General features: G+C 41.7%; 2 protein-coding genes across 3 annotated transcripts in view; both read right to left on the minus strand.

Moving 5' to 3' along the window:
• The window catches only part of galnt2 (UDP-N-acetyl-alpha-D-galactosamine:polypeptide N-acetylgalactosaminyltransferase 2), a 44,874-nt gene extending 40,922 nt beyond the window's left edge, over positions 1-3,952 (minus strand). The window contains exon 1 of one of the 2 annotated variants that reach the window (XM_058629445.1): positions 3,517-3,952. In XM_058629445.1, the coding sequence (XP_058485428.1) occupies positions 3,517-3,612 (96 nt within the window). In that variant the 5' untranslated portion in view covers positions 3,613-3,952. The remainder of the gene's footprint in view (positions 1-3,516) is intronic. The other variant, XM_058629446.1, reaches the window with a different exon arrangement.
• A 2,849-nt stretch (positions 3,953-6,801) lies between these two features.
• On the minus strand, positions 6,802-19,810 carry urb2 (URB2 ribosome biogenesis homolog). The gene is made up of 12 exons (XM_058629849.1): positions 19,718-19,810; positions 18,835-19,020; positions 18,258-18,434; positions 16,258-17,387; positions 16,007-16,145; positions 13,127-15,524; positions 12,304-12,464; positions 12,090-12,200; positions 11,513-11,755; positions 9,783-9,879; positions 9,353-9,486; positions 6,802-7,295 (listed from the first exon to the last, which is right to left on the minus strand). The coding sequence occupies exons 2-12, from the start codon at positions 18,958-18,960 to the stop codon at positions 7,098-7,100; spliced, it is 4,914 nt and encodes a 1,637-aa protein (XP_058485832.1). The 5' UTR covers positions 18,961-19,020; positions 19,718-19,810; the 3' UTR covers positions 6,802-7,097.
• Between the last annotated feature and the right edge of the window lie 266 nt (positions 19,811-20,076).

Here is a 20,076-nt window from a genome sequence, read left to right on the forward strand (position 1 = left end):
ACAAGCCCAGTTCCGCCGCTCACTCCCATCCATTTTAATCCTGTCCACAAACCCCACTCGAGAGAAAGTTACTTATCACGGTGTGTCACTGTGACCCTCTTAGCACGCACACACACACACAGGCTATCAGACTAATGGGAAAGTAAAAGGGTTGCTCTGGTTGACTGGAGCAAAGCAAATAAAGCAAAGATAGGACAAGACAGGAGACAGGTGGAATACACACAGACATTCACACACACACACACAAAGAGAGAGAGAGAGAGAGAGAGAGAGAGAGAGAGAGAGAGAGACATAAGGGAAGTGTCATGTGTACACAGCTGCACATTAATAAACCTCATAAAATCAAACAGCAGGATACACTGGATTACAACAGGACATAAGAGAGGAAACACAATGAATACACACACACACACACACACACACACCTCTCACTCGTGTGCATGTACATCTAGAGGATGCTAAACATCAGACATACTTAAACATGCGCAGGCCTGGTGTATTATGAATGGAATTCACACCTTTACATACTCAAGGGATCATCATTTGGACTATTAAAAACCGAGTGAACCAGTGTGTTGTAGTGAAACAATGAGGTTTGTGCAAAAGTTTCTTCAACTTTTAATAGATTTAGTAAACTGTCTCTACTGATCCTGCACAAATGAAACATTACAACCAGTGTCAACAGTAACGTCGTGTTAATACCCGATTTATTGTTGAGCTGCCGAATTCAACTACAACAGTGTTAGCTCAGGAAACAGATCTTCATGTGTTCATTCAAACAGGGAGAGCAGCAGCAGCAGCAGCAGCAGCAGCAGACACCAGGGCAGTGGATTAAACCCAGACTCTTGTCTGTGATGTTCGCAGCCTTTATTCGTCCTGACAGCAGCAGTGGATTGCTGATTTAACCCGACATTTCTCTCCAGTTGTAACCACAATTCACTGGTTTTCTTCAGCTTTCAGTCACAAGCAAAAGTAAATATTTCATTCTCTGACATTTATAGCAAATATAATGTTTGTTTTGTTTTGTTTTTTTGCGTTCAGCTTCTCCGTGCCTAGGGGGTCACCACAGCGGATGATCCGCCCTTCCTAACGCAGCCCACCCATTTCTCCGGACTTGAGAACAGCACTGGATGTAGCCCCCATGGCTGGGGTCAATTCAGAGTGTCCAATTAACAAAGAGCAATGGGGATGGAGCACCTTGCTCTTCAAATTGAATGAAGATATTGGATTTGGAGCACAGAGTCAATGTTTTATAACTTGTCCTATAACAGGAGGCAGATAAAGTTTTAAAACGTAAGCTCTGCTTCTTTATTGAAATGGACATTAATGAATATAAAAATGACATGTAATAAACCTTGGCTGGAAATATAATGAGATCACATGATAAAAAAAAATGAATTCTCCACTATTTTTCTTTTAGAATTTGAGGAGCCGAAACAACATATCCCTCAAGCACAAACACGACATAGAATAGGGCTGGGGGATATGACCATAGAGGTTCCCACAATGAACGCTTTCAAAACAGTAGTTTTAAGTGGTTAAAGATGGATTTTTGCTCATGGGTGATGGTGAAAGAAATCTGTAAATTGTGGTTTGAAATGTAATGGGCAGAAAACAAACACATTAGTTCAGCTTTGATTATGGCACACATTCTCTGTGGCATCGCTTTGATAAGCTTACACAAACTTAAATCTGCAGTTGCATTAAGATTTTTGAATTTATGATGCTCGGAGAGTTGAAGACTGTCAGTGACTGAAGGTCTAGACTCAGTGGTGGCTCATGTTTATTAAGGTAGTCAGCTGACCTAATTATTCGGGCACATAACCTGCTGAACCGAGACCTGACCAACTGAAACGACCACAGATTAGAACACTGACCCCACGCGCTTGTACTGTACGCACCGTGTGGAATATTACAATATGTGACTTTTTTGTCTCCAGGCAGTGTATTTTACATTAAAAACCAACGGAAAACCTAAATATTAAATACATGCCACGTCCCTGCTGCCTCTGAGGGGTTTCTACATCAAAACAATAACAAAAGACCTAGTTTGATGGCGTCAGGGAGCAGTGGGAGATCATTGTTGTCTATTAGAATCCTCTGTGCTATTGTTCTTCATGGGGAGATTTTCAGCAGCAGAACCAGGTCCATTAGTGACAAATACACGCACTGAGATGAAAAACAAAACACAACATAACTGACTAACCAGCAGTGCCAAACATTTCCTTCCTCATGCTAGCGTTTCACTGGGGGTTCGCACATGAAGTTATAAACAGAGACAAGTTAAGTCGATGCCATCATTACAAGGCAAGCAAAGGGATTTTTCCAAGGATTTTAAAGAGTGATGGAAAAGTTTTAACTAAAGTAGTGATACACAGTATAAAGAAATATACTCATTTAAGAATGCACGAAATTGGACTTTTGCAGATATCCGTTATACTGATATATCGGAGCGCTTTGGAACAATAACCAATAGTCTCCATTGTAGTGAAATGTACATAATAGTTTGTCCTCTCATGTCCATGGTAGCAGCTTGTTTAGCTTAATGTTGTAGTCATTAGTCATATCAGCAAATACTGGCACTAAGATCTGCTGAGAGCATCCCCAGTCTCATTGTTTTTAAATCATTAAAAAGCACAAATGTTACATATAGAATATGTCTTTAACTTAGTCAAATAAACTTTTAGAAGAAATAATAAGGTTATAGTGACATAGCATAGCATGCATCACATTCCAGGGCACACATTTTTATTCAATTACATAAGTGCTGATTATTTAAAAAATGACAAAAACGGTTCCACCTGGTTTATCAGTCTCTATATGACGTCCTTTCCATAAGATCCAATAAAAAAAATCAAAGACCTGGAGTGTGTTCACTGATTTTAACATATGTAATCAGGCAGTTTTCTGGCTGCATACCAAACCAACGTCCCTCCTGCGTCTCACCCCGAAAAAAATGGTGTTTTTGAGGGATAACAGCGATGTGTGCTGTTCTGTGCAACAGCCGCAGCAGCTTGTGCTGACGTGCTCTATGCTCTATAGGCGAACCCCTCCACCCTCCACCTCCACGTCCGGCCCTGTGAGCCAGGCCGGCAGCCTCACATTCAGAACTATCACTCCGCTGTGCTTTCACCCTGTACTCCACTCTCACCGTAACCGGCGCCGCCACATTACGGCGGCGCACAGACACGCAGCCTAGCCTCGGTCGGTGTGGACATGTACCGCTCCCGCTGCCACGGGAAAGCAATCACCGGCACAGCGGCAGGTCCGTGCATGTCGCCCCGGCCAGCCCCACCAGTCTACTGCCGCTGTCCACGCTCATCTCCACCAAATCAATGCCTGCTCACTGATACTAGGAAGGCCCCGCATCTCACACACTACACACACACACAAACCCCGGACAACAGCGCCAGATCACGCCGCTCCATCTTCGCTTTTGTCCGGGAAGAAAACACCCACTCGCACCGGGACACGGGGCGTGTGGCCCGAAAAACGGCAGCAACACGGCGGACTCACCTTTCGGTTCAGCGCAGTCCCCGAGTAGAAGTAATAGGCTATTCCTAGAACCCACAGCACCGCAAAGCACAACAATATCCTTGATTTCCTCCGCATGGCTCCCGTGCTTTTCCTCCGTCTGCCTCTGTGTGTACTGTGGCTTGGCTCGACTCGGCTCGGCGCTGGTCAGGCAGTAGCAGCTTGTCTCGGTCGGCTGTGTCAGTGCAGGGCGCCTCGCCGTGCGGCTGAGTGGGTCAGGAGGAGCGGAGGTAGCAGGAAGCAGCCAACCAACATCAGCGAGGTTAGAGGGCAAAGGCTAGCCGACTCTAATCCAATCAAACACCGGCTCACGCAGCCCTGGAGGAGGGCCCGAGCTGGCTGTGGCAGCGAGTGGAGTCGAGCCGTGCCGTGCTAAAGATGTGTATAGGGGTGGGGACGGTCCGTGCCGGAAATGTATATGTTGTAAGATGTCAGCTGTGTGTGTGTGTGTGTGTGTGTGTGCCGGAGCTTTAATCATCAATAATGATTTCACTGTGTGCTGTGGAGCCGCATGTGCTGCGATCAGCCACCGGGGGCGCCAAAGAGACTCTAACCCAGGTTTAACATGTTTAAATACCAAGGTTTCAGTTTACAGACTAAATTTAAAGTCTTCTATGGATTCTGTGTTGTAACTTGGATTATTTATATGTACTTGTGTGAATGCTTCTTTATTTTCTCTCTTGTTATGTATGTAGTATTTTGTTTTTGTATATACTGTGTCTCTATTAAGTGGTATAAGTTTAAAAATAAATAAATAAATCAAACTTCATAGTGTGTGCTGCTTCCTGAATAAACATTAAAGTGATACCAGAGAGTGTTTCTTACTAACTTTGGTTTTCATAGCCTTAATGCCTTTGTACACAAGGGTTTTGTTATTTACATATTAACAATATTGCTCAAACATAAAAAAAAAAAACTTTCAATACTCTGAGGTTTTTTTAGAGTTAGTCACTGTGTCATTCCTCTATGATCTGCAGCGCTTGGATCAGTCAACTGGAACTATTCTTCAAATAAAATATGTTGTCTGTCTTCAGTGTGCTTCATTCTGCTGCTGACGTTTTTCATTTTACCATTGCGACAAAAGTTGAATTTGACTGGAAAGCAAACTGCCCTATAAGCTGTGAAGAAATGCTATCAATACACACTTTGTGCAGTAATATCACACACACACACACACACACACATGCACTTATTCATTACTGCTTACTCTACGGTGGTCTGAGTAGACACTCAGTGTGTTTATGTTACCATAGTAGTGTTCGAGCATGGATGGATGGGAGTCAAGCTCAAAGAGTAAGAAGGAGAAACAGATGTGCTGCAAATTTAGCAGCTCGTAGTTAAGAGAGGGTTTGTTCAGTTGCCCTTTGCCCTGAACATCTTGAACAACTGTTTACGAGAGCCTCAAATTACCACGAGGAGGATCAGCTCTGATGTCAACAATCCAACTCATCCCCAAAAAAAAAAAAAAGTGAGCAAAACAACAACAAAAATCAAGTCTGTACACTAATCTATCACTGCAAAGAACATTTGTCTTTCTGTTCATGTTAACATATCTGTCGAAGGCACAGACTGAATGGTTACTGCATTCATAATAATAGAAAAGGGTCATTCAGACTACGGCCAAACTCCAAGAAGTGAACATGTCAAAATACAGGGATAAATCCTGTTTATTGTTTTTAAAAACAATAAACAGTCTGATCAGTGAATATTCTGTTTTTTTTTCTTTACAGTTGTTTCTCTCTACATTTCCAATGTCATATTGATTTGAGTTCATCTTCTACATAGACCACCAGATAAGTGATCATTTCATCACAAAGAAATTCAATGTGCTTCATATGCAGAAGCGAGGAAGATGAAAACACAAGAACACATGGAGAGCGTCGTGTGTCAACATCCAGAAAGAATTAATCCACACTTGTCCACACATGCCCAGTCACAGACATCCATAATTGCATACACACATTGTGCATGTGTGCAGGCCGGTTCTTAGTTAACTCTTGAATGTAGAAAGTGTAGCGATGATGCCTCTCAGGTCAACAGGCAGCCTGACAACAATAAAAAACGACAATAATAACTAAAGGATCCCTTGCCTGTCCTTGGTTTTATTCAGGGTACAGCAAGGAAAAGGCTGCATGATACATGATATACAAATACTGTATATTGCAGGACTAAACCATTGTGGACTGTTAATAGAATGTTAAAGGCGAGATAAAGAGATAAACCAAAGACAAAATATTGTACAAGACAGTAACACTGTTACTGTCCTGAACTCCACCTAACTAAACTCAATGACTTTATGTTAAATGTTGTTTCCATGCACACCTCAGTTACTTTGTTGATGCTACAGCCTGTACAACATTCAAGTGGACAATCCCTTTTTATTTAACGGCCACAGCTTTTCTGATAGTGTCTGAGGTCAAAACAACTTTTTAGTCACAGTTCAGTCAGTGTGTAGCAGCTGGTGCTGTATTGTTTTGTATTCCATATGAGCAGGACAAAGGTAGAACTCAATGGAGCAAATGTACCGTGTGTACATTTGCTCAGTCAACTGTCAACTGGAGTTTGCTCATTGTGTGAATTGTTGGGTTTCTCTGCTCTCAATGAAGTCTATGTAGTGTCTTGCGATAATGTATGTTGGGACTTTGCAGTGAAATGCAGTGTCTCATTAAGAGTTTGTACCAGGGGCCTCCCACAATGACAGATTTACGGTATTTTTGCACCTTCATTGAGTTTTCCATTCATTCGATTGAGAGTCTGTGTCAGCATCTAAGTTTGACCTTGAGGCTTCAGCACAAGCAGTAAATCCACAGAGCTACTGATGTTGGCAGGATGGTAGCACCACACATTTTCTATCCTGCTGGAGCAACTACAATGGCCCACTTACACACACAAATACACAGTATAGCTTCTCATCAAATAAGCGTCGAAATTGAGGGTCAAGATAATAGAAACCAGTGTTTCAGAGAGGAAAAACCTCCTCAAATATCTAAAATACCATTAAAAAGTGTGTTTTTAATGGTGGAGGTGAAAAACCATGTGAAAGTTCCTGTTTATTAAAAAATGTATATTTATATATTTATATTAATATTAATATGAACACATTTTCAACTCTAATCTCCATTTCCTGACTGATCACTTTCTGGACTTAAATTAAGGCAGATATACACATCTGAAAACAATCCCAAGTGGACAAAAAGACAATAGAGGACACAAGACAACTTAATAGGGCTGAGACAGGATTTAATTAAAAATGATCCCATTTTTGGCAAAATACAAAATAAAAACAACACACAAGTACAATTTAGACATTGTTTTTTTCCCAGCTTTTCTGTTAAATGGAAATCACATCTCAATTAAACCAGTTGTTATACATAATATTATACAGATCATTTGCTGCGGTTGCAGCAAGAGGAAAACCTCAGTTTCCAGATCTGACTCTATCCCTCTGCGTGAATGCATAGCAGCTGTGTGCTGCATATTTATGATGCAGGCAGGGTGTGACTAAAGTCAACCACTTGGAGAAGGATTTGAACACACACCATTGCAGACAATATTGTGGCAGATCAAACGGTGTACTTGTCCTCTCCTTGCCTCCGTGCTTTGTGGTAGTGTGTGTAGCTACCATACAGCTCATTGAAAACCTCTCTCACTCCCGTCTGAAGTCCCCCCATCAGAAACTTGATATCATGCTCCGCACACAAGTCCAGAATCTGATAGATCCCCTCCGTCAGATGCAGCTTAATGTCCGGTCGCAGAGTCACCTGCAGAGGTGAATTAAAAAAAAAAAGCTTAAAAGACAGTCGCCCAGAAGACAGGAATTCAAAACAGGGTGAAAAGACAGTCAGATGAATGCGAGGACGAACCATGTATGTATCTGTTACATAAAACACAACTTTGTTCAAGCAGAAAATGTTAACTTTTTGGTTTAAACCTAAAGCTACACTGTGGTTTAGAAACACTTTGCTGCAGCATGGAAAGTTCAGCTCAGGCTCAGTGCCATGAGAAACAGTTCTGACACAGAGACGTATAAATTACTCTGACTTACTAAGAGGCCTATCTAGTCTAAGTCTAAATTTAAATCTAAAACAGTACACAAATCCAATTTTAGGAACATGTAATGACTCGCACAAAAGATAAAAAGTATCCCGAACACCTTTGTCTGCATTAAGTCTGTCTGCCTGCCTGTCTGTCTGTCTGTCCGGCTGGCTGACTGTGCTGGAGACTGCTGAGTCAGGTTGGCATCACGTTAAATGCAGTGTGGTCGCAGCGACCAGACGTGACTCACTGCTCTGAGGGAACATCCAACCTCAAACCTCCAGCACAGTGACTTACAGTAACTCTGGACCTGCTCACTGAGGAGTGTGAACACTTGCCATCACGGCTTCTGTGCGTCAGCGTCTCTGTCACTACGCTCCACTCTATCACTCTAGCTCAGTGTGAACAACCACAGCAAGTGGCAGGATCAAAGGCTCAGCTGAGATATGTATGATGTGTGTGTGTGTGTGTGTGTGTGTGTGTGTGTGTGTGTGTGTGTGTGTGTGAGCACTTGGATCTCTGTGAGAACTCTTAGACCCAAGTACTGACATGTAAGCTGCTCCACATTTTCTAATTCATCTTAGTTGATTAAGGGTTTAGACTTAGTGTGTGTACTTGTATTTGTTTCCTCTTTGGGACCCTTTCTGGCATAAACACTATCAGGACCAATAGTTTTCATGGACACCAAAACCTGGTCCCACTGAGACACAACCTGATTTTGAAAGAACTGATTCATTTTAGGTGGGGCTGTCACTTAAGGGCTGTCACTAAAAAAAATAAAATTGAATTTTTTTTTGAAGGTGGGATTAAAAGTTTGTACACATAACAGTTCGATAAGGTTCTGTCTCAGTGGGAGCAGGTTTAAAAGTTTGCGTTCAAATTGTTATTATGTGTTTGAATGCGATATATGCATGTATGCTTCCTGCTCTATCAACTGACAGTGTCAGCTGCAGCGCACAGCAACGAGCACAACATGCAAGCCTACTGTACGAGTGAGACTCCACTCTCTCTGCAGGTATACAGTATAGTGCCCACAGAGAAAGCTTTCAGTTTCTCTGCCCCCTCTGCGTGGAATACCCTCCAAACTGAACTTAAATTGCATGCTCTTATTTCACTGGGAGCTTTCCACTCCATCTTAAAAGACAGACAACACAAATCCATTGAACAGTGCCTGTGTTCTTAAATTGCTACTGTGACCACAACTCTTGCACTTTATGTTTGTCTAGTTGTACTCTTGTATATCCATGTTTGTATTGTAGTTGCTGCCTTCCTGTTTTTATTTAACTATGATGTGTGCTGCTGCCTTTCTTGGCCAGGTCACCCTTGTGAAAGAGATCTTGATCTCAATGGGTCTTTTATCTGGTTAAATAAAGGAGAAATACAAAAAAAAAGAGACAAGTGAACTGCATCTCGCGGCATCGGTCTCATAAATACCTGTGTACAAACACACATACGGATGAGCGCTTATCTGTAAAGAAAACCATGATGTTTGTGGAGTACTGGGGGAACGGTGGTGTCCAAATTACATTAGAAAGTAGTTTGAACTTCATTTCTGGAAAAGGTGACAGGAATTGGACTTGTGGTTAGGTTAAGGGTTAGGCATTAACTGGTTGTTTAGGCTGTTCAAATAAATGGAAGTCAATGCAGTATCTTAACACCTGCTACTGTATCTTTGTGAGCATCTTTGTTAGACCTTTGTAAGACTTTGGGCTACATCTCATTTTGTGACAAAACTTCAAAAGGGCTGGTCTGTGTGTGTATATATGTGTGTGTGTGTGTGTACCTTCTGCAGTTCTGTGACATACTGAGCCACCATGAAGGCTGACAGCGTAGTGAAGGTCTCTGCTGATACAGCGATGTGAGAGTACATCCTCTCAATCAGTCTGGAGCACTGGAGATACACGTCACCATCTGAACCTAAAGAGAACAAAGATTTTGTATGAAAGTGATAGAGCCATCGCATCAGGTCATTTGTTGCGTATGAAGCGCATATTTGTCTGTTTGTGCTCATCTGGTGGGAGGGGCTCAGGACTGAGAGCCTCCAACCTTAAAACTAGTATTTAACAAAAATGAGCAGCAGCAATTCTGACAACTGCAGCTTTAAGGTAAAGTCAGATAATAATTCACAAAATCTGAGTTTTATAAACTTCATGGAAAACATATTTCTTCAGTTATTAAATAACATCTCCACTGTCTGATCCTGCAGATGTTACCTGTGTCACTGTCTCCTTTCTGCCGGCCTTCCTGCATGATGGACACCACCAGACGGTAGAAGACATTTAAGAAGGAGGGAGCTGCGTTCAACAACACCTACACATACGCACACAAAACAAAACTTTTTAGATCAGTTACTAGTTTAGGAGGCATTTTAATTTATAAGACATGTTAGACTGTTACAGTTTTTGGCAACTTTCGCAGTTTCAACTGGTAAAACCTGCTCAAAAACATACAAACCATAATGTCTATGTTTGAAAAAAAAAAAAAAGGTTCAGTTAAGTGTAGAGGTGGTAAGGGATTAGGGTTATACAACTACAGTCACTTAAACAGTAGACATGAATCAATCTAAAAATATGTTTAAATGAATGTGGTGAATTACTATAGCCTAGTATGAGGCACTGGTCGTTAAAAATATGTCTTCAGCTTAAATAGTTTGAGTGTCATATATATTTATATATGTATATGTAGATAACTAATGTAAAGTTTGATCCCCTCATGAGCTGGGTTTGCATTTCTGTCTGTACCTCTGTCCCTATTGTGGACAGAGGGATGAGGAGAGGATTAAAGAGAGCTGGGAGACGTCGCCACCTCTGCCTGAAGCTCACTAATGGTTTCCATTGACTTAAACTTGCTCCATGCCAACCTAACATTGTGTGCCAGCTGCACTACCTCCTCTGCCCCTCCTTGTTCCATCACTCCTCTGGCTCTTCACTCTCTCTCTCTCTCTCTCTCTAATCTAAATTATCCTGAACATTTTCACACAGACAACATTCCTACCACATCTTGTCCCTGCTTCTCCCCTCATCTCCTAATCCCTTATTTTCACGTCACTTGTCTATAAATCACCCTTCATTTGCTTCCTCCTCTGAATTTTATCTTCCTCCTCTGTCATTTTACTTTCATCTATTCTTTTGTACAAACACACACACCTGAAAACAATTAGCTGCTTCTTGCTCTGTTTTATTCAACACAGCTGCCCTGTTTTAGGTGCACTCTGTCTGACAACAGATCCGACAGAGAAAAACAGAGAAATTATCACATAAACACCAGAACAACAAAAGGCCACAAGTAGACTAGAATGTGAATTAACTTTTAGAAGTCAAACTACTTGTGAATTAACTTTTATAGGTCTTGTACTACTTGTAAACTTTAAGGGAAAAAAATGTTTTTTTTGCAACGCAAAAGTGTTGAGTTAAGGCTGAAGGTTTTTCATGCAGCTGTGGCATGACACTGATGAGCTGCAATATTTCCTGGTGAAAAGCTTCATTCCTCTGGAGCATACTATGGGCTGGACAGCACAGATTATAGGGATTGTCCCAATCCCAATATCTCCCCTAAACTCTGTATCTCCAAACCCTCATGAATTTGATATCATGCTACAAATAATACAAATTATACAACATTTGATGCATGTTACCTTGATGTCACCAAATAATGTGGCTTAATTTGGCAGGTTTTATTGTGTTTTCTACTGTCAATTTAAAGAGTTGTGGGATTATTTAAAAATGTCATACTGGAAAAATTTACTACAGGATTGAAATACTTTTTCCTTGTAACATCAACACCACAGTGGGCTGCTCCTTTTTATACTTGCGTCATGGGAAGCTGATTGATTTGTTACCCAAAATGCAATAAACTGTGAGCATTTCCCTCAAGCACAGTTTTGTCTTGTCCCTGGTCATGGCCATGTGTCACTGAGCTCACACATCCATCAGAATCGACGTACCTGAGGATGACACTGAATGATAGCAAACAGTGACTCGTGAACAGCGTTGAATGTCGACTTGTAGGCGTGGGGCGACAAGTGGTCCAGGGTCACCGACTGCAGTGCACCGAGCACCAAGATCACATGATGGGGATTGGAGATGAGCCCCTCCCCCTGACGCAGGAGTGATGTCATAGACGTCACGGCGGGAACTGTAAAGGGAAGTGTCAGGGAGGCGTCCTGACTGCACATCCTAACTAGGAACTGTTAACACAGAGAAAACACACACACACATACACACAGTTAAGAGACACATATTAGGTCTAGTTTTCTTAGAAGTAATGTGTATAAATAGAACCTAAAAGAATCAGAATTTTTCACAGCTGTTACATTTAACGATGGCTTAAAAGTGAGTCAGTGCTAATGTGCTATTAAGTAATAGTTAAAAAAAACAACATTGTAATAGGCCGTATGTCTGATATTTTATGGATCAAATAATTAAATGAGAAGAATTTACTGACAGATTAACAGATTATGAAAATATGCTACATACGCCTTTGTGTGCATTTATTTGAATGTGTGTGGTTTTGCCACTCACCACCAAAGTGGATATAATCTCTGGTGCAATGAGCCACAGAGCTTTAGAGCAGGTCTCAGGTAACTGACAACAGAAGAGCAGCTTAATGATGGTGACTGCACACAGCACCTCCTAAAGCACAGAAGAGGCAGAGTGAAAAGATTAGGCCATAAATAAAAACAGATTCTCTTTAAACAAGAAACAACAAAGTGATGAAGACAGCGCATGGCCTCACCCTGTAATTTCCGGCTCTCAGCTTTCCAGCATTCAGTCCTTCTCTGATGATCACCAACAGCAATGTCAACTGATCGGTTGTACTCTTTTCCAACAGGTTGCACAGCAGCTCCTGCACGGCTGACTCCAGCTCACAGATGTCTTCTGAAGACAGACGAGGAGCTAAAGGGCCCATTTCAGTTCATTGCAGAAAAGAGAAATAAAGGATAATACAAAGAACCAACTGTTTAAAAATGACAGATATAGAAATTGAATGTCTTATATGATTACAGCACAGAACAAATACATAAAAATAAAAATTGCTACACTGCAATCTTCAGAATATATGTGAAAATGCGTTCACCAACTAATAGGGAACGTGAGCTGGCCTTAGACTGAGACAGGTTAGTTTTACCCTACTGGTGATGTGTTGTTGCAATAGTAATTCCTAGCAATAAGTGGTGTTTAAACCTAATCTTTATTCATCTGACACTTTATCATGTAACATTTTTAGCCCTACTGCCCAGCTTTTTGTAGAGTATATGCCTTTTGATGAGATAAAGGTGATGCCTGGTCTGTACATTTATGGACATTTGAAATAAAGTTTTGAATTTTTTGGCAGAATACGCCCCCTCGTGGAGAAATTTTTACATCACACACACACCACTCTCACTGTCAAGATTCAAGATTCAATATATATCGCCTGTTAGGCAGTTTCTTTTTTAATTCAGTAAGTGATTAATGAGGTAATGAAGTGATTAAGACATGATGGGCAGATGCTTGGTTAGTAACTATGACTTACAACATAACATTCAAACACCACTACAAAATAGTTAACTATGTACCTGTCAACAGGCTGCGTACTCCCTGCAGGATTTGAATGTACAGTTCCTCCAGCATCTTTCCTCCATCTTCCCCATCTCCCCTCGTCCTCTCCACTGCTTTGTAGAAAGTGGACAGGAAGTGAAGAGAAGAAAACAGTGCATCCACGGACCCGAGGGAAGAGCTAAGATCTTTGAGGATATGCTGACACAAGCCCTGATACAGGGTTATGTGATCCAGAGTGCTCCTGGTGTTCACGGGCAGTGAGGACACCTCACAGTGGAGCATGACAGTTACAACATCTACCACAAAGGCCTGACCAAGGACACTTGCTGGCTTAGTGGCTTCTTTGCTCAAAGTCTGGAGTCTGAGGACGGACTCAACAGCTGGTCCCAGTGTTGCAATCACTCTAGAGATCATTTGGGTGAAGGTTTGATCCATTGATTTACTTCTTCCCAGGTTAGAGTTCAATGTCTGGGCCAAACAAGTTAGTGATGCAAGCTCAAGATGAACAGATGAAATATATTCTCCTGAATCTGGCTTTTCCTTACTGGTAAAAAATGAGACAAACTGTTCCAGGTTGAGCACAAGACTGCTTCCTCTGGTTACAATCAACTCAGTCAAGGACGTGATGAAGTCTTGCACTGCTTTGATTAAATCCAACCAATCAGGGTTGGATGTGGCTCGAAATCTTCCATTGCTACTATGCCAGAGGAGAGACGACACAGCAGCCTGCAGCAGCGTCCCTCCATGAATTACCTTCAAAACACTTTTTAAGTTTCGGCTCTCCACAAGAATGGTCAGCATCTTGAGCAGGCTCACCAGGAACATGACATCATCTCCAGAGTCACAACGATCATCAACCGTTGGATCTGACAGACAGGAGCAGGAGGTGAGCATGAAGAAGAGGAGGAGGAAAACAGAGGACAGATCCTCAGAGTTCATACCATCTGGGTTTACACTCATTAAGATTTGAACTAGGTTAATCAGCTCCTTTGTCTGTGTGTCAGTGAGTGAAACAAACACCTCTCCAGTCTTAGAGGCAGATAAGATATCCTCAACTATGCTCTCATCCTTTACTGGTGTGGAAAGAGGTTGACTGGACCCATCAAACTCTGGGAATGAAGCACAAACCTTGTGCTTATGAGCCACCATGAGAACATCTCTAATTCTCTGTATTAGGGAACAAACTGTCGCAGAAAAAACTGAAGGTAATTCTGCAAGAATTGGACTTTGGAGAAGCTGAGAAGTAATAAGGGACACAGTGAGAGAGCTGGACGGCCGGTCCACGTCTGTCTGTCTGCCGAGTACTGAACGGACTAAAAAATCCGCAACACAGTCCATGTCTTCTCTGCTCAGGTAAGGAGCAACCAAAGGCAGATTGGATGTGACAAGATGCCAGTGTGCAACAGCATAGGAGTTGGAGTTCACGCTGCTTATCTGCCCATCCCACACCTGCTCTCCATCTAGACTCACCTCGAGCTTCAGTTTAGATAAAATAAACTGGACTGCTGTGTTCAGCAATGCAGCAGTGCTCGGTTCACTGAGCGACGTACTGTATAATAAAATCTTCTTCACCTGTTGTAGCGTGAGCATTTTGTACAACAAGCAGCTCATGGGGCTGCTGGAGGGAGAGGGAAGGAGTCGTGCTGGTAAGATGTCTCCAGATAAGAGACTCTCAAGGTGAGTCATGATTGGATCATTGGAAATGGCTTCATCCTCAGTCTTACTTTTCTGGTCAGATGTGTATTTACTGCAGTGGAGATTAAAAAGCGTGTCCACTTCCACCCAGGTGTACCTGAGGAGAAGAGTAGCCTCCTGGGTCTTCTGTTCCCACACTGAGACCATCTCTGGCTCTTTGTGTTCCAGACATTTTTTGCCTTTCTTTGGCGTCTTCTGACTTGAGTTTATCTTTGTTTTACCAGGTGGATTTTCCACCGACAACAGTTGTAGTAAGTCATTCACCACCTCCTGCATTTGCTTCATCAGGGCTTGACCCTGTCTGGCTAAAGGAAGGGGAGATGCATTGTCTAGAGTCTTTAGGTTAAACAAAGCAGCATGAAGGAGCTGGCTAAGAGACAGGAGCTTCAGAGATGCATCTTGCCTCTTTTGGTTCATGTTAACTTTCCTTCTTTCTCCTTCTTGATCTCGTCCTCCAACAATTTCACTCTTCTCTGCCTTTAAAAGGTCAGGTAGTATACATCTCCTCATGCTCTCCAGCACTAATGAGCAGATCTCTAGGCCCTGGGACGGAGGTGTCTCTTGAAGACAAGTCCTCAGGGAGTCGGATACCATGTCAGACAGCAGAGGAGGTCGCAATTCTTCCTGAGCTGGTTGACATAGCACAGACAGGAGCTCAGAGAAGAGGCGAGGAAGCTGACGCAGCTTGGTGTAGGTCTGGAGGAGACTGCACACCATGACCTGTTGGGATAAAATGTCCCGTCTCAAATAAAGCATTTTAATTCAATATTCATCTTGTATATGGAATACATATATAAACATAAAATTCATACAAAAACTATTGTATTAACAGTGTGGAGATGCATTGATTCTCTCTTAAATTATTATAACTAAATACAGGAATTTATTAATTTATTTATGAAAATGGGCTAGAAGAGGAACTCATAAACAGCTGATCACGGCTCCTGTCCAGTGTGACTCTTTAATCACAGTCATGTTTGTTTCAGTCAATTACTTTGGTGTTCTAATTTTGTTGTGCAAATAATACAACTCAGGGGGTTCCATGTGCATGCACCCACTATTGCTATAGAGTAAATGACTTCTGTTCAGTTAGTTACCTCAAAAATATGTTGTTCCAGCTGAACCCTTCAAATTAAATTGTGAGGTACCCATGCTCCCACCCCTAGTCACTACACAGTGAAATTTAGGATTTACTGTCTGACCTGTCTGGCCCGCTGCACTCGTGCATCCATACATTCAGAATGAACCCAGGCTGAAGACAACAGTTGGTCCAATTCTGGTTCAAGAATCAGATGGTTGAGACTCAACAGCACCTTCACACAACGGTACCAGGCTGGGATGCTGAAAAACAAAACAAAAAACATGACCCTGTTAACATGAAGAATTCTTCAGGAAAAGAAGTCTTCAGGAATTTGAAGGACAGACAAACACATTAGGTGGAGGAATTTATTACCTTGGCTGAGCCTGGTTGAAGAGTATTTGTCCTAGGGCTCTGTAAAAGCCGAGTTGGACTTCTTTGTGTCTTATCCTGTCTGCTGCTACATTATAAATATTAGCTGACAGAGACTGGCTCAGCAGAGACTCCACAGCCAGCAGGGCCAGGCTCCAACTGTGAGGAGACTGAAGGGAGGCTGGGGGAGACTTTTTCTCCTGGGATGCAGACACTGGCTTGTCTGCTTCTGCAGGTGAGACTGTGTCACCATCAATACATAGATCCAAGGCTGGGACTAATCTGACAAGAAAATAGTAGCACAGCATCCTCTGTTCTTCTTCACTTTCTCCTCTTCCTTTTCCATAGCTATCCAGAAAAAACCTGAACAGCAGGGACAATGTGTTGGATTTCACAGAGTAAAGCAACAGCGGCTCACAGTAACCCTGAGCACTCAGTTTGGAAAGTATGGCAGTGACTGGTTTTAAGAGACCTTTTGCTCCTCCTGCACCACGCTTCCCAGAATTGTCTTTGGATGGAAGGAGCTCCTCCTTGTAGGACGTTAGGTGCTCGGATGGAAAGAGCGCGAAATGAAGGATGGAGTCGATCTTGGCACGGATGTCTCTGCAAAGCTGCTGACGGAGATGCAATTTTGTGTGTAAAAGGTCAGCAGAGGTAAGCAGGTGTCTGAGGAGGACTAACGGCTGGAGCAGCTGGTTGGTTACCATGGTAAAGACTCTGTTAGGATTTGCTTGTTGTCGCTGCACTGTTAAATAACAGGATAACACCTGAAGCAGCAGTTCAAATACATTAGATGAAGGCATTTTTTCATTATGTTTGGAAGGGAATTCGCTTGTGTCCACAGAGTCTGTATTGGCAGTAGGTTGAGCTTGAAGATGCTCACTCATCACCTGGTCTTGACATGTAGTAGACTCAGTCATTGTGGTTTCTGTGAGCAGTGGCTGCTGTAGCTTGTTGCATGACAGAGAGCAGAGTTTGACCAGTAGGTCAACCATTAGCTCATACTTGGTGATGAAGACGGAAGACAGCACAGGAGAGGACACAATGCCCTGACACACGCTCAGCATAGTGGACACACACAGCAAGGACTTGGAGCCAGTTTGTGCACACTCCTGAAGTCGGTCAAGCAACAGCTAGAAAAATAAAGGAAGAAAGAGGAGGTATAAAAACAGGCTTTGATACCAACTTCCTCTAAATATTTATATAAAAACACAACCTTTTTCAATCTAACTTTTTTATATAGCACTTTTCCAAAAGTCTTATGCAAAGTCCTTGTGATGGTGATTGGCAAAATAATTTTTTTAATTAAGTAAACATAGGTTGGACATTCAGATCTTTAGACTATTTTGAGAAAAGACAATAAAAGAATGTTAAAGCAGCAGTCAGTGATGTTTTCATTTATCTTAACTTGGGTTAACTTCCTGCCCAGTGATGCTATAAGCATTCCCCTCCCACCTCTCGACATCTCCTCATGAATGCATTTACAGTAAACAGCCCAACCTCTCGAGCACAGAGGATCACCCTTTTGTGGAGCTCTGGCTCCTGACTGAAATTTACTATCAGAGCAGTACACTAAAATCTTAATTTAACAAGATAAGAGTCTAAATTGTAAAATTACAAAAAATATAACACTATATAAAAGCCAGTGTGAATCGGTGGGTTTTCAAATGTATGTGTAAATGTATAATTTTCAGTTGCTCTCATATCCAGTGTTTGTGTTGCCTAAAAAACACTCACTCCACTCACCAAAGTCCTGAGAGATAATCAGCGATTTTACATCACAAAACACAGGTTGTTGACCCACTACTTCTTGAGTGAACAATATATATATAATCTAATCACTTTCTGGTAATAAATGCTGTTAAATGGCTAAAATCTGTTTTTGACAGCCATGTTGTCAGTGAAGGCAAATATTCCTGTTTTATGATCGTTCTTTGAATTACAGACAGCACTGTTTTGGCCAAGGCTAATCCCAGCATTTGTTTAGCACATTCACGCAGCACCTGTGCCATGTTGAGCCTCAGGCTGACGGTCTTGCCCTGCTTCAGATGTGAGTGGAGCTTCCGGCTGTGAAGCAGGTCATCGAGGTAACACCACAGGCCCTCCAGTACATTGTGAGAATACTCCACTTTCTTATTGTACCATCCTGTCAAAGCATGGGTGCACCAGTCCAACAACACCTGTAGCAGCAAAGACAGACATGTAAGATTTGAGCTAGAACCAATCCCAACTAACATTGAGACTCCACATTCAAACCACACACCAATAATCTTGTAACATGTAACAATGTGCTCCCAACATACAAATGAAATAAAGGAGATATGCTTTTTATTTCAACATTTTAAGTACATGTTTTTGTGTCGGATGTCATGTTCATGACTATTCCTGTAACAACAAATAAAAAAGCACCAGGTACTATCACTAATGGAAAAGCAAATTAACCGAGTAGATTCGAGCTGAGTTGTGCTAGAACTGTATAATTGAAAAGCGGCCTTAGTCTCTCACTGACAGGACTTAGTTGTGACTGATACATGGCATTCTTAGTCGTCATCATTATCCTGTGAGAACACAAGCTATTACCTGTTCCTTGTTGGGCAGCAGACACTGAGGTGAGATCCAGGCAAACCGAGCCAGCTTCAGCTTGTCCTCCCATGGAGTGTGAGGACTCTTCAGCTTTAGGTGGATACCTGAGTAAATGGCCGCCATCGCTGCAGCTGCTCCAGCTGCAGGTATGGTTGGATTTCAGTTGCAAAAGGTAGGTTTGGACTGCAAGATAAAGAAAAAGTTCCTAATCTCACCATAAGGAAGGATAGGATTGTAGATGATTTGTAATGATGCATATTACTTTTAACAATGTCTTTTAATAATACTTTTACATAATAAATATTATAAACGTGATGCCTTTTAATGACTCAGTGAAGTGAAGTAAGTGGAATAAATGCAAGGTCAAATTCATTATCAATAATTGATGTGTGTGTGCAAAAAATAACTAATTCATTACAAATCTTCGAACAAGTGGAAAGTGTATTATTAACTAAGATTAATTACAGATGCACTGGTTAAAAGTTGAGAAACATATTTTCGCTGATTCGTTGTCTTAACTGCATATTTCTTGTGCGTTGGTCAGATTATTTTAATTGAAAACATTCAGTATACTACGTATGTATCGATTTACTTTCTGTGTGAATGCTATTGTTTGTTTATAGTGAATGAAAGTACCCCAATGCTGGGATTTTCTGTCTTTTTATGTCTGTAGGATTCTAAGGATTCAACATACTCGACATTTACACACGTTTTAACAACTAGCATGCGGCTAACGACAGCTAGCTAGAGAGCATGGTGTATTTTACGTCAAAAATAATGTGACTCTCGGGCTGTCACGCATCTACATTAAGCAAAATCCCCACGAGCTTCACCTCCGGCTGTTTACAAACGTTTTGTGTATGTTTAGAAGTTAACTTACAACTTGTCAGATAGCACGTGCCTCCTGTTTTCAGACTTCAGTGATCTTTCAACTTTCACCCTGCCAGTCAGGCCGAAGCAATCAAGAATCAATCGATATTATCCAAACCGCTTTTTTGCTGTCGGACTCTAACATCAGCCACATTTTAAATCTGTGTGACAATCACAAGGTTAAACACACGTTTAACTTTGTGAAAAATGTGTGTTTGTGTAAAATAGAGCAAAGTACAGTACTTCCAAAAAAAGTTAAGGCTTTAAAAAAAGGACTTTAAAAAGTGCAAGTACACAATCAATAAAACAATCAATTACAGTAACGCGAGTAAATGTAATTCATTACTTTCCACCTCTGCTAATGGGTCA

Source organism: Solea solea, chromosome 5, assembly GCF_958295425.1.
Source record: "Solea solea chromosome 5, fSolSol10.1, whole genome shotgun sequence".
Taxonomy (NCBI): domain Eukaryota; kingdom Metazoa; phylum Chordata; class Actinopteri; order Pleuronectiformes; family Soleidae; genus Solea; species Solea solea.

Coding starts and splice junctions, on each gene's coding strand:
- urb2 (XM_058629849.1), bottom strand. CDS start 18,960: ATGGCGGCCATTTACTCAGGTATCCACCTAAAGCTGAAGAGTCCTCAC. Junction 9,487..9,782: donor GAAAGGAGACAGTGACACAG/GTAACATCTGCA, acceptor TGTTCTCTTTAG/GTTCAGATGGTGACGTGTAT. Junction 7,296..9,352: donor ATGTCACAGAACTGCAGAAG/GTACACACACAC, acceptor TCACCTCTGCAG/GTGACTCTGCGACCGGACAT.